At 38.2% G+C, this 15,616-nt stretch overlaps 1 protein-coding gene across 1 annotated transcript; it reads left to right on the plus strand.

Annotated features, from left to right (window-relative positions):
* Positions 1-7,810: 7,810 nt before the first annotated feature.
* Positions 7,811-8,590, plus strand: olig3 (oligodendrocyte transcription factor 3). Its single transcript, XM_060924615.1, has one exon. It carries the CDS (start codon positions 7,811-7,813, stop codon positions 8,588-8,590), a length of 780 nt encoding a protein of 259 aa, XP_060780598.1.
* Positions 8,591-15,616: the final 7,026 nt, after the last annotated feature.

A 15,616-nucleotide genomic window follows, 5' to 3' on the forward strand; every position in this document is an offset into this window, starting at 1 on the left:
CAGAGATACAGGCTTCTGAACTGACCGCTGATAACAACTTGGGTCGCCCTTCTCCTCTTTAGTCCGAATGACACGGCGTCCCTGATTTCCATAAAGAACTTCAAATTTTGATTCGTCTGACCACAGAACAGTTTTCCACTTTGCCACAGTTCATTTTAAATGAGCCTTGGCCCAGAGAAGACGTCTGCACTTCTGGATCATGTTTAGATACGGCTTCTTCTTTGAACTATAGAGTTTTAGCTGGTAACGGCAGATGGCACAGTGAATTGTGTTCACAAGTAATGTTCTCTGGAAATATTCCTGAGCCCATTTTGTGATTTCCAATACAGAAGCATGCCTGTATGCGATGCAGTGCCGTCTAAGGGCCCGAAGATCACGGGCACCCAGTATGGTTTTCTGGCCTTGACCCTTACGCACAGAGATTCTTCCAGATTCTCTGAATCTTTTGATGAGATTATGCACTGTAGATGATGATATGTTCAAACTCTTTGCAATTTTACACTGTCGAACTCCTTTCTGATATTGCTCTACTATTTGTTGGCGCAGAATTAGGGTGATTGGTGATTCTCTTCCCATCTTTACTTCTGAGAGCTGCTGCCACTCCAAGATGCTCTTTTTATACCCAGTCATGTTAATGACCTATTGCCAATTGACCTAATGAGTTGCAATTTGGTCCTCCAGCTGTTCCTTTTTTGTACCTTTAACTTTTCCAGCCTCTTATTGCCCCTGTCCCAACTTTTTTAAGATGTGTTGCTGTCATGAAATTTCAAATGAGCCAATATTTGGCATGAAATTTCAAAATGTCTCACTTTCGACATTTGATATGTTGTCTATGTTCTATTGTGAATACAATATCAGTTTTTGAGATTTGTAAATTATTGCATTCCGTTTTTATTTACAATTTGTACTTTGTCCCAACTTTTTTGGAATCGGGGTTGTACTTTTAATACATAAGTATTTTTAAAAGCAAGTACTTCAGTACTTTAACTTAAGTAAAAAATTGACTGGACAACTTTCACTTGTATCACAATAACATTTGACCAGTGGAATCTGTACTTTGACTTAAGTAATGAACTTGGGTACTTTGTCCACCTCTGGAAACTGAAATAGTATGTTAATTTTGATTATTATTTTTTTTTTATTCTAAGTTTGATGCAGATAAAAGTAAGATGTTTCACAGAAAGAAAATATATCATCCAAGTGTTCTTTGAACAGTTAAGTCTTTCCTTGGGACCCTTCCTGATTGAGAAACTTTCTGTTTCGACATAGAAACTTTAAGAATTCCCTTTTAAGTGTTGTAGATTGTATTTTGTCAGAGTGTACGTGTCTCAGTGGTATCTCTTATTATATCTCTTATTAAACTGTACCCAGTTAGGTGTGGTGTGGTGTTAAAATTATTCTCCAATGAGCGAGCAGGTAATTATTTCGAACCCAAACCAGTGTAATCCTGCCCTCTGACACGCACCGTTTGTCTGAAGTTACTTACATATGTGTGTGTTTGTGTTTATCTTCGAGTGGTGAATGTATATATCATGAATTAAATATTTTTTGACACGAGAAGATAAACTTTACATCTTCATGCCACCGTGTAATATTCTTTATATTATACGGACATCCACAAAAAATACGCAAGTTAATCAAAAGAATTTTAGTTTTGAACTGGTTTGCCATTTTGACAGCAAGGAAACACTGGGAGTGATGTCATCGGAGTGAAATATCAGGAAATATGTCACTCAGATCCGTGATGTATTTCAACACGAGAAGTTCAGTGTGTGGGCGGCATGGTGGTGTAGTGGTCAGTACATAGCAAGAAGGTCCTGGGTTTGAGCCCAGCGGCCGGCGAGGGCCTTTCTGTGTGGAGTTTGCATGTTTTCCCCGTGTCTGTGTGGGTTTCCTCCGGGTGCTCCGGTTTCCCCCACAGTCCAAAGACATGCAGGTTAGGTTAATATGGGACGGCCTTGGGCTGAGGTGCCCTTGAGCGAGGCACCTAACTCCCAACTGCTCCCTGGGTGCTGTTAGCATGGCTGCCCACTGCTCTGGGTATGTGTGTGTGCTCTTTGTTCACGTATGTGTGTGTTTACTGCTTCAGATGGGTTACATGCAGAGAGGGATTTCAAAAGTGTGTGATGAATAAAGTTGTTCTTTCTTTCTTTCTTTCTTTCTTTCTTTCTTTCTTTCTTTCTTTCTCTTATCTTATCTTATCTTATCTTATCTTATCTTATCTTATCTTATCTTATCTTATCTTATCTTATCTTATCTTCAGGCCAACATGTGATTTTCTTTTTATTCTATAGACACATTCACAAACAAAAAGTACCCAAATTTATCAAAACAACTCACTCATCGATTTCCTCACAAGTTAAGATATTGAAAAATATGTCACGGTTGTAGTTGATATGAAAAACACAGTGGCGTATTTCCCAGTAAAACACTTCTGTCTATGTAATACACAATACTGTGCAAAAGTCTTAGGCACATCCTGTCGACCAAAAATGGCTTAAAAATAATGAAATGAAATGTTTCAACATTGAAAAAATACTATAAACAGTAATCAGTAAGCCGTAATAAATGAAACAAAGTCAATATTTGGTGTGAGATGGCTCTTTGCTTTAAAAAAAATAGCAGTCTCAGGTCCAGTGAGTGCAGTTTGATAAGGAAATGAGCTGTAGGTTTTACTGAGCGTCTTACAGAACCAGCTACAGTTCTTCTGGACACTTTGACTGTCACACTTGCTTCGTAATTTTGTCCCCAAACCCAGCAGCCTTCATTATGCTTTCTTTTTAAATCTGAAAAGTGCTCTCGCATGTAATATTTGACTCAGATACAATTTTTTTTTCTGTAAGATTTAATTTTGTGCTGGAAAACCAACATATGGACTCTAAAATGTCGTTGTACTGATTCGATAATGTAGAAGTCATCAAATAGAAATCTGTAACAAAGTTTGTATGAAAAAAATATAGCGTGCTTAAGACTTTTGCACAGTCCTGTGTATAGATAATGAGAGAGAGAGAGAGAGAGAGAGAGAAATAATATATGCTGTTTAATTAATGGACTGAAAGCACAGCGTGAAAATCTTTGATGATTATGATTTTCTTTTGTGTTGATGATATCAGTGTCTTGGTTCATGGTACTGAAACATGAGGAAAATGTTCATTTCCAAGCATCATCATCATTATTATTATTATTATTATTATTATTATTATTATTATTATTATTATTATTTTCTGGATACCTCCATAGGTTATTGTGTCTTCCTCTGAAAGGATTATTTGGTGTAACTCCTTTCCTAAGTGGACCCACCGCATGGATTTAAACTAAAGGTCTGTTTTGGTTGAGTTGGGAGCGTGAAGAAGAGATGAAGCGCAGGGCATGAGGAGAATGAAAAAGCTGAGGGCTGAAGAATGGATCGGCCACATTAGAAGCTACCTGCTGGGACTGTACCGCTGACTAAGGGGAAACTTGAAAAAAGTCGGACATTTGGGCCACTGCCTTGGCACTGTGGGGAAAAAACGTGTGGGCCCAACAGACTGCAGGAGGGTGGGAGTGTGTGTGTGTGTGTGTGTGTGTGGGGGGGGGGGGGGGGGGTAAAGAAGGTCTTCCTGCTGTTTGGGTTTCCTTCTCAGTGAGTATATGACACCCCCATAGATCTTCATCCCTGTAACGGACACGACACACACACACATACACACACACACACCCTCCTTTCGTCCCTTCTCTCCCCTCCTGCATCTCACACACTGAGACATTTTTCCACATTGGCCGGATTAGGAACACTTTCACTTAGATCTATGCAGTCGCCCCCACAGACAAAGAAACACTCGGGGACAGGATTAGTAGGATTAAAGGGGATTCACATATGTCCAGTTCAAGCAATTGGTATTCAAAGCTTTACACTTTCAAATGCCACCAAGAGAGAGCAAAGAAGTCCAGAGCTTTTCTTTGCATTGCAGCACCTTTATGAGGTACGGTTCCCTTTCTGCTCCTACAATGCCACTCTGAATACACATTTTCACTTTTTTTTTGGAGAGGATTTTTTTTATTGCTTCAGAACATCAAGAAGTAGATGAGATGAGATGAGATGAGATGAGATGAGATGAGATGAGATGAGATGAGATGAGATCGAGGAGTTTTTGTGCATCTATAAGTGTATATGAATACTTGGTCTAGTTCTACCTTCTGAGAATGTTTACTCCATGCTCTGCTTATCTTTCCTATGGAACCAGTTTATTATCATTAGTCATGCGGGTCATGTAGATCCTCGACAAATATTCTTACTATTAAACCTTTTTTGTCTTTGGAATCTGGATAATTATTCATATTACCTTATGCTTTCCAGTCCTTTTTTAATTTTTTTTTTTTAAATTCAGGCTATTGATGCCTCAGGATATATGTTTCATACTTGGAAGCATATTACTGTCCAGTTCAACAAATATTGTCCCAAATACATTTTGTCTTTTGGTACAGTCAGTTTGTATTCGAATGAAGCGATATAGCAGCATGTTTACTTCATTAAAACTGAAGCGTTGTAATTCATATCGATTTATTTAAACACAGGTTTATTTCAAGTTAATAACACATCTCAGTCAGTCTGTTTAATTAGAATGTAATAATGATTATTATATTAATTAGTAATACGATTGGGGATTGTAAAAAATATAGAAAGGCATTCATTCATTCATTCATTCATTCATTGACTACTACTACTACTACTACTACTACTACTACTAATAATAATAATAATAATAATAATGTGCAGGCAACCTATTTTTTAATATTAATGTTATTTATTTTTTATTTTTTATTTTATGACGTCTACATTATCAAGTCAGTACAAAAACATTTTACATTTCCAAACATTAGTTTTCCAGCAAAATTAAATGTTACAGAAAAAAATGTTTGTATGTCAAAGCAGCATCTTATATACTGTAAGAGACCACTTTTTAAATTTTTTTAGATGCTCAGTAAAACCTACAGCTCATTTCCTTATAAAACTGCACTCACTGTACCTGAGACTACTATTTTTTTTCCCAAAGGGCCATCACACCAAATACTGACATTATTTCATTTATTACTGTTTACTACTCTTTACAGCCTTGCATTTTTTATGTTGAAACATTTAATTTCATTATTTCTAAAGGCATCTTTGCTCTACAGCATTTCTTTGCATGTTCCTAATAAGACTTTTGCACAGTACTGTACTGTACATTCACAAATAAATATATTTTCTTTCAACAGAAATCCAAATCAGCCTCAAGTTCAGCGTGTTCAGTGCATCTCCATCTGCTCCACCTGTTACTGCAGGAACCTACTACAGTGGCACATCATCCAGAGTGTAATGTGGGTTTGGATGTAACCCATCCCTCAGTCATGGGCAGAAAGTATGCAGGAGATGCACGAGAGTTTCTCTGAGACCCGATGAATACTGTAGGAGTGGAGCTGAGCTCAACACTGCAGGTGCTCATTCAACACCATTCAACACAGGAACATGTGAGCCATGCGGAAAGATGTGGACTGAATACTGTATGTGCACCGGATCATCTAATCACAGGTGGAAAAAAACATTAGGAATTGGCTAAATTGGTTTTTATTTTGGAGACAAGACTCCTTGAGTCATGAATATTTTTGAAATGTATTCAGCTGGTAATGACTTAAAACATGCAATCTCATAGCATAGCTGCTTTTAATGTCAAGAAAGTGGATCAGGAATGGAACTAGTGTTTTCTTTAAAAAAACAAGCAAGTAAGCAAACAAACAAATGAAAAAAAAAGAAACAACACTAATGAGCCAAGAAGAGAGAATTATTTATATATCTGTATAAAAAAGAGATCCAATAAAGGTTGAGTAAAATATTTCAATTAGTCCTACTGTTCATTACTTTAAAAAAAAGTTAATTAAGATTTAAGCCATTTCTTTTACACAAAGATATACTGGACTGGTTTAGCAAAAATAAAGAATAAAAATTAGCATTTAATTTAAAAAGCTTTAATATTTCTTAAAGTTCCCTATTTATTTATTTATTTATTTATTTATTCAATTTAATTTATTAAATTAAATAGAAAGGGCTGTTCATACTTTATATTTCATACTTTATTTGTGATATGCAAAAAAAGAATTAACATTTAATTTAATAAGCTTTTATATTTCTTAAATTTATTTATTTATTTATTTATTTATTTATTCATTCAATTTAATGTATTAAATTAAATAGAAAGGGCTGTTCATACTTTATATTTCATACTTTATTTGTGATATGCAACAAAAAAGAATGAGCATTTAATTTTATTTAAAAAGCTTTTCTATTTCTTAAATTAAATAATTAATTTATTTATTTATTCAATTTAATTTATTAAATTAAATTAAATAGAAATGGCTGTTCATATTTTATATTTCATACTTATTTGTGATATGCAAAAAAGAATTAACATTTAATTTAATTCAATTCAATTTAATTCAAAAAGCTTTTATATTTCTTAAATGTATTTATTTATTCAATTTAATTTATTAAATTAAATAGAAAGGGCTGTTCATACTTTATATTTTATACTTTATTTGTGATATGCAATAAAAAAGAATTAGTATTTAATTTAATTTAAAAAGCTTTTCTATTTCTTAAATTAATTAATTAATTTATTTATTTGTTCAATTTAATTTATTAAATTAAATTAATAGAAAGGGCTGTTCATATTTTATATTTCATACTTTATTTTTGATATGCAAAAAAAGAATTAACATTTAATTTAATTCAAGAAGCTTTTATATTTCTTAAATGCATTTATTTATTTATTTATTTATTTATTCATTCAATTTAATTTATTAAATTAAATTAAATAGAAAGGGCTGTTCATACTTTATATTTCATACTTTTTGTGATATGCAACAAAAAAGAATTAGTATTTAATTTAATTTAAAAAGCTTTTCTATTTCTTAAATTAATTAATACATTTATTTATTTATTTATTTTAACATATACATAAACTTTAATACAAATTTTAAAAAAGATATCAAATAATTAATCAAAAAAGAATTAGCATTTAATTTAATTTAAAAAGCTTTTCTATTTCTTAAATTAATTAATTAATTTATTAATTAATTTATTCAATTTAATTTATTAAATTAAATTAAATTAAATAGAAAAGGCTGTTCATATTTTATATTTCATACTTTATTTGTGATATGCAAAAAAAAACAACAAACACACACACACACACACACACACACACACAGCCAAAAAACATTTTTATTTTCATGCATGTCATAAATATTGAAATTGATACATAACCTGTAATGAAGTGAGCTGATTAACTTGAACCCCGGTATTAGTTTAAAAGTGTTCAGGAGGATTGCTGAAGCAGCTTTTGGTGTTCAGAGGGTCCTGGACTGAAGTACTGAAGTGCCCCCCCTTACCAACCCCACCCCCCTCCCACGGCGGTGTTACAATGAATATGAATAGCTGCTCCTCTGGTCGGTGGGACAGTGAAAGCGCAGCGCCGCGGAGAAATGCGCACGTCATCCTAACGAGCTCTTTATGAATGGGGGCTTCTTTTGTTCCGGCTTCTCTCAGTCCGCACTATAAATGCTCGAGTCCCGCGATCGCTCCCCTAATAGCAGGTTGTTCATCCTCAGGACAGTGTGTTTATCAGTTACCGGTATCAGAACTCACGAAGGGAAGTGGGGGGGAAAAGAGAGAGAGAGAGAGAGAGAGAGCCTATATTAGGTAACAGGGGAAAGAAAATCAGGTGACAAGACAGGAGTGACTTGAAAGCAGAGGCAGAGTGAGAGGCGGCCTCCCTACCCGAACCGAGGTGATAAAATGAATTCGGACTCTGGCTCGAGCAGATCCTCTTCTCCGGACGTGGATGAAATGTACACGCGTAAGACTTCCGCGTCCTCGGGCCAGAGCGAGTTCACAGCCAAGATGGGCAGCGAACACTTATCGCGAGGCGCCGGCGGTGCGGACCGGACGTCAGCGGGCGTCGGGGTCGGAGGTAAATACAAGCTGAAGAAGCAAGTGACCGAGGAGGAGATCCAGCAGCTGCGCCTGAAGATCAACGGGCGGGAGCGCAAACGCATGCACGACCTGAACCTGGCTATGGACGGGCTGCGCGAGGTGATGCCGTACGCACACGGGCCGTCCGTGCGCAAGCTCTCCAAGATCGCCACACTGCTGCTGGCGCGGAACTACATCCTCATGCTCACCAGCTCTCTGGACGAGATGAAGAGACTGGTGGGAGAGATCTACGGCGGCGGCCATCACGCAGCTTTCCATTGCGGCGCCGCGGCAGGACACGGTGCCGCGCACGCGCCTGTTCCGGCAGCACCCGCGGTGCACCACGCGCTGCTCGCACCGTCTCCAGCGTCCTCCGCCGCCGCACTGTCCGCCGCACTGCCCGCTCTCAGCTCCATCCGGGCGCCTCAGTCCTTGATGAAAACTCCACCGACTCCTCCGCTACAAGTTGGCACCGGCTTCCAGCACTGGGCAGGACTTCCGTGCCCCTGTGCCATCTGCCAGGTGCCGCCACCCGCCGCACATGTGCCCATCACGTCCACAGGACTCACGAGACTTTCCTCCGACAAGGAGGCCATGAAGTGACTATATTCCAGTGTCATCATGTAAATTGTATTATATGGGCTGGATCGCAGAAAAGTAACTTGCATGATGTGTATTGTTTGTCTTTTTTTTTCTCACTACGAAAACTCCTCCTTGTAACAAGGATCTCGTCGAACGCATTATTAAAAAAAAAAATTGCTTGCGCGCGCATCTGTAAATAATCCGAAAGATTGACCTGCTGTCGTGAGCCTGAGCGCAGTAGTGCACCTGTTGATGGTGAATCCGGTTAGGTGTGGAAAAATCAGCTGCATCTTGATGCAGAACTACAGTGTGTTCCTTGTAACAAGGATTGTCACAGGATCGAATCCTGCGCTTGCTGTTTCTGAATGTTGGTTTGTTTGATTTGAACGTGTTTAAGTGTGAACGCGCGTGCATGTGTTTAATCCGGTTTCTCTGCATGGAAGCGGTTTACATCCCTACAGCATGGTTTTGTTCTTTTTTTATTTTTTGGTGTTGTTGCTTATTTTCTTTTGTTTTGCCAGAGACTACTGCCGTCTTTATTTTTGTAAATTCTTGATTATAAATGAGATATTTATTATTATTATTATTATTATTGATCCTGGACAAAATTTCAATAAAAACACTTAAGAGTTTAAAAATCTTTTTGTTCTGCTTTGGTTTGTTAAAAGCTGTAGACCTTTCTGGTCTTAGTACTCTTAACTTGTTAAATTGAAGCATAACAGAAGAACTTCAAGGTCTGAACTAATAACTGTTTTTTTTTCTAACTGCAGTAATGAGAGGATAACAGGAGGGATGAGGTTTAGTGTAGATCTGTTCTGTGCTGAAGGATTTAAATCACCAAATGGAAAGTGATCCAGTGCTTAAAATAAATAAATAAATAAATAAATCAGAAGTGTTCTGTGTACATAGGAGTTCTAATAGACTGATTATTCTGTTAATAGTTATTAGCAAAATAATTTAATAAAACAGAAATATGAGATTAAAAAAAACATGAATAATTATAATAATTATAATGGTTGCAAGAGCAATTCTTCTTCTCTTCTTCTAATCAACAACAAAGAACACAACACCATTATTATTATTATTATTATTATTATTATTATTATTATTATTATTATTATTATTTTAAAAAATGCAACGAAAAAGTTCACAGGCTGATTTCAGCTCTCAAATCATATTTTGTGATGCATAATATAAAACTCTTAGTGGCTGGAGTACTATAGTGTTGTTTCGTCATCGTGGTGCTCTATAGGCGGACCTCCAGCCTCTAGGGTCCTTTCACACTTATCCGATAGACAGCAGCTAAACGTGTGTTTGTGGAGATTACAAATTAATTGTTCATATGGGAACGGGAGAAGAAAACATCACAGAGCGAAATGCAGGAGATCACTCAGGAGCAGTGGGTTAAGCAGGACGCCTTGTCATTTAGTGATCGAGAAGCTCTTTTCCAGAAACCGAGGTGCAGTGAGAAAATTGAATATTAGTACAAATTATGATTTAAAAAAAAATTTGTCCCAGGCTAACAAATGCGAATTATGGTTTCAATTCATACCCGCATACTGTTGTGAGTGGTCTTGGAAATAACCCGAATAAATCTTACATTAAGTTTTCATTTGTTTGTTTGTTTGTTGTTTTTTTTTAAATAAAAAAAATACACCTAAGAACAAAAACACCATCATACATTAAGGTCCAGGAGAAACTTGTGGTTACATGTTGACTTGTTGGTAAATTAGACAAATCTTCTTCTCTCTCTCTCTCTGTCTGTCTTTTTCCCCCTGTATCTCTCTGTGCGTCTCCATTTGTTTCGCTTAATTACAGTTTTGGTGTTAAATAAAAATCCTCCCCTGCTGGAGCCTCATTAACCATGTGGATTGTAGAGCTCCGACGACTCTGCAGTGAGCAGATGATTTGCTTTATTAAACTTTGCAGAGTTTATCTTCCCTGAGCGTGTCCAGAATCCTTAAAAAATAGCCAAATTAATCACTCCTGATTTTTCCCTCCTGCCTTTTCATATTACTCTCATGATTATATGTTCTCAGCAGACGGCTTGCAAATAATTCCCTATTAGTTCTGATTGATTTGCATCTGATTTCTCAAGTCTTGGAATTTAAGCCAGACAGAGTGGTCATGTTATGACTGTACAGTATGGTGATGTTATGTATTCAGATTTAATTCATATGTCAGTTATTAAATACTGTCACGTTCAAGTCACATCATAAAAATGACCAGAACGTCTGCTGTCTGGTATGGAGAATCCAATTACTCAAGTAGTCTTTTTTTCCCTTTAAAAAAAAAAACCCTACTTCGCTACCAGAAAGGGTTTCATGTAGATCCCTCTTAACAACCCTTAACTGTTCAAGAACCACTGAAGAACCCTTGTGTATCTCCAATAGAGTGTATCTATAAGCGATATGTGTCTGCATTTATACTGTGCAGTCTGTTATGTATAGGCTATACTTAGGGTGGAGCCATAATTACATAAGGGTCATGAGGCTATAAATAAATGCTCCTGGATAATTTCCTCATGGCCTCGGAAGAAAAAAGAAGCGAGCGCTTTGTTAAGTGGATCCCCCTTCTATTCTTTACATTGACAAATGACCAGTCCTCGCCAGTGGACACACCTGTTACTGGAACCACTCGAGATTTTCTACGAGAAGAACCATAGAAGATCCCTAACAAAAGGGGTGTGGGTGCTAACGACACCATGTCAGAGCTCAACTTGTGCCGGCCGACGCTGGGGGCTGCAATTGAAAATAAATTTTGTCTGAAAAAGGGCGTGCGGGGGCACGTAGGAGAAACAGACAGAACAAAAGCAGTTGTGGGATAAGTTATTGACTCCTCTGACAGGATGAATGCAGTTCATTATGCCCTGCCAGTTAGCACCGTGGTTCGCGTCCCGGCCTGCATTAGGCGGCAGGTGCAGGAGCCATTTTGTATCGTCCCGGGGGGGAAAATGCCTGAGGCCTGTCATCAGCTGATTTCATAGACAAATGTTTGCACCGCTCAGCTAAAACAGAAAGCATATTTCCATCATAAGAGCGTTTTGCAACAGCCATTAGTGTCTGCGCTCATTTGCATGCTAATTGGGCTGTTAACGCACTAAATGTCTATACTTCCTTGTTTTTGGAACACACTGGTGTGGTGTGGTGCGGTGCGATGTGGTGTGGTGTGGCGTGATGTGTAAACCTTCTATATTCATTTCCATAGGCCTGGTATTTTTATTGGGAATTTGTTCAACCATCTTCCCTTGATCTGATTTAATATAATCAGAGCCATTATCAGTCTGTTGGAAGCAAGGTTTGCCTTTATAGCCTAATCAAACAAATCTCTGCAGTTCGACTTCATTGCTACCAAAAGCATTTGTTAGCACGTTGTAAATTACAGGACAATTTATTGGTGCTCTTCTGGAGCAACTTCAATGCAACTGCAAACCGGACAACTTAATCAATTAGAAATAGACCAAACCTGGAGCCAAACTTGTGGAGAGGAACAACTGAGAAGCCAGTCTTTTTATTGGTCAGTCAATACAGCATCCAAGTCAGTGTTTGATGTCCCTTTGGCTTGGAAAAAAAAACAAAAAACAAAACCGCAATGGCAAAAGGAGTGTGCGCTCCCCAATATCCTCCCACTGTGTCTGACAGATGGCGTTCACTAGTTGGCCATAAATGGCTGTCACAGAGTGTTTGTCTGTCTGCCAGAGCCTGTGAATAAGGGACTCCCTAGGAGAATGTTACTGCCCCGACATCGCCCGAAATCTAACCGTGCTTGATTGTCAACCACCAACACGTGAGGCCCTCACACCACCCAGCCTTCTGCTCTGATATGGAAAAGGTTTGGGGGAGCAGGTGTGATCAAGGGAAGTGTATTTAGTTAAATCATATGCCAGCACATGCTTCAAAGCTGCCATGGCTAATGTCGCTCAGGACAAACGTCCTCTGAAAGATAGAAGATTCATGGCCTGGCCTCTGCTACTACTCACAGTGTGTGATATTTGGACAGCTTGAGTGAGGATGGTGTCAGGAAATTCTTCAAAAACAACCAAATCAGATGGCTGTCTTCTTCTTCTTCTTCTTCTACTGTTACGACTGCCTATTGTAATAGATGAAGAGGACAAGAAGAATTAATCATTATTATACAACCAGATGTGAGCCATCATTCCAGCTTGCTTTTTAGCCCCAAATGAATATACAATACAAAATTACCGAAAGTGCTGCTGAAGGTGCTGAACTCACATCTCTTTAGGGCGTTATAATGGTCAGGAGATATTAAGGAATAAGAAATAAAATCGTCTCGTTTTTTTTAATCTGCAAGAGTCTAGAATTAACTTATAAAATGATATCACAGGGTGGACGAATCACTAATTCGGGCACATGAGCTATTCATTTTTTATTCATAGTTGCCTAGTGGACAAGTCAGTTTAACAACCAGAAGAGGAAAAAAACCCTCAGATCTTTATTGATTTTCACAAAACAAAAGTTTTGATTTGTTATTAATGAAAGAACTGGAGTCATTTTTAAACTTGCTTTATTTCTTAATTAATGTGTTATTCAATTACGTTTTCGGTTTTAGTAAAGAAAGCACAACTTTATTCATCACACACTTGCGAAATTCCTCTTGGCATTTAACCCAGCTGAAGCAGTGAACACACACATACCCAGAGCAGTGGGCAACCATGCTAACAGCACCCGGGGAATAGTTAGGAGTTAGGTGCCTCGCTCAAGGCCGTCCCATATTAACCTAACCTGCATGTCTTTGAACTGTGGGGGAAACCGGAGCACCCGGAGGAAACCCACGCAGACATAGGGAGAACATGCAAACTCCACACAGAAAGGCCCTCACCAGCCACTGGGCTCGAACCCAGAACCTTCTTGCTGTGAGGCGACCATGCTAACCACTTGCACCACCGTTATATCGTGACTCGTATTGGCAACTAATTGCAATTAAATATTATACTTATCGGCCTATTCGGTTTTTAGCCATGTTGAATTTAGTTCGTTTGGTCCACGGCGGGCGTCGCTTATCCGCGCGATCTTCACCAGACTTGTGCGAGACTTCGAAACGTGAAGGTGTCAGTGCCACCATTTTGAAAACTGTTTTCCAAACGAAATATTGCACAAAAACGAGTTTAAATGACGATTACTGCCTACTTTTTTCAAACTTTCCTGATTGCTGTCAAAACAAACAAAACTTCCAACTTGATTACGTCAGCATTTAAAAGAGGGTGCGTGCGTCTTTTGACAACGTTGGCAGATGTCGGTCGCTTCGATTTCCGCTGTACGTTTTACTTCCGTCCTACGATGTCTTGCACAGGTCTCAGCGAATCTCATTTACGGCCATTGCTTTGACATATGGACTGATATATTACAAACACTCACAACTTGCTATAATAGTGACAAAATAGCAATCAAAAATCTCATCTCATCTCATTATCTCTAGCCGCTTTATCCTGTTCTACAGGGTCGCAGGCAAGCTGGAGCCTATCCCAGCTGACTACAGGCAAAAGGCGGGGTACACCCTGGACAAGTCGCCAGGTCATCACAGGGCTGACACAGACAACCATTCACACCTACGGTCAATTTAGAGTCACCAGTTAACCTAACCTGCATGTCTTTGGGGGAAACCGGAGCACCTGGAGGAAACCCACGCGGACAACATGCAAACTCCACACAGAAAGGTCCTCGGCGGCCACGGGGCTCGAACCCGCACCTTCTTGCTATGAGGCGGCAGCGCTAACCACTACACCACCATGCCGCCCGCGATCAAAAACGCATTCCTATATTTAATAAAATGAGATAAATAGGATTTTGATAAAAAATTGCCTTCAGTTCTTCTTTAATGCATAAATGTGATAGACTTCACAGTGGTGTGACACACCTCGATGCTGTAATTAGACTACAAGTTACCCGGTCCGTATCCCACAGCATGCTTCAATACACACCAGATCTTTTCAGAATCATGAACACACAGGTTTGTGATGAAATGAAACGATGCAAAATAATTCAAAAAAAAGTTTGACGCAAATAAAGCCTCTAGCCTGATTTGATTGATATATTTTACATGCAATATGAAGACAGAACACAAAATCTGAACCCATGGCCAAAACCTTACTGACTTTTTATTGAGGCTGCAAACATGATGTGCTACACGAGAAACTTTCTTGGTTGAGGATAATAATCATAATAATAATCGTAAACCTGTTTGCTTCCCTGAGTGCATTTCGCTATCTTGCTCGCCATATGTGACTTACCCACCCCTGAATTACCAGAGTGGTTTTTAAAGCCCATAATCATGCAGTCCTTTTGGTGGTGAAAGGACAGAAGATCATTCCAGACAGATATACAGAGAGACAACGGAAGGATTTTTGCTTGATGTCTGTAGGTCTTTGTTAGTAATCAGGATCTGCTGGCATAAGGACCCAGAAGACTGGCCTTAACTGTAATAAGCTGTCTTAGACCAAATAGACACAGGACGGCAAAAAAAAAAAAACCTTCTCCAATGTTTTTAATTCCCAGGTGATATTTATATATACAGTACTCAGCAAAAGTCTTAGGCACATGTAAAGAAATGCTGTAGAACAAAAATGGCTTAAAAATAATGAAATTAAATGTGTCTACATAAAATTACAAGGCTATAAAACGTAGTAAACAGTAATAAATGAAACAAAGTCAATATTTGGTCTGAGACAACCGTCTGCTTTAGAAAAAATAGTAGTCTCAGGTACAATGAGTGCAATTTTATGCGGAAATGAGCTGTAGGTTTTACTGAGCATCTTACAGAACCAGCCACAGTTCTTCTGGACACTTTGACTGTCACACTTGCTTCTTGATTTTGCACCAAAACCCAGCAGCCTTCATTATGCTTTCTTTTTTAATCTGAAAAGTGCTCTCGCATGGAATATGCTGCTCAGATACAAACTTTTTTTTTCCTGTAACATTTGATTTTGTGCTGGAAAACAAACGTTGTACTGACTCGATAATGTAGACGACATAAAATAGAAATCTATAACTAAGTTTGCCCAGTAATATATATCTACACACACTGGCCACT

This window comes from Neoarius graeffei, chromosome 7 (genome assembly GCF_027579695.1).
Source record: "Neoarius graeffei isolate fNeoGra1 chromosome 7, fNeoGra1.pri, whole genome shotgun sequence".
Lineage (NCBI taxonomy): Eukaryota > Metazoa > Chordata > Actinopteri > Siluriformes > Ariidae > Neoarius > Neoarius graeffei.

Bases quoted from the DNA above. Each gene is read 5' to 3' on its own strand.
- olig3 (XM_060924615.1), top strand. From the start codon at position 7,811: ATGAATTCGGACTCTGGCTCGAGCAGATCCTCTTCTCCGGACGTGGAT.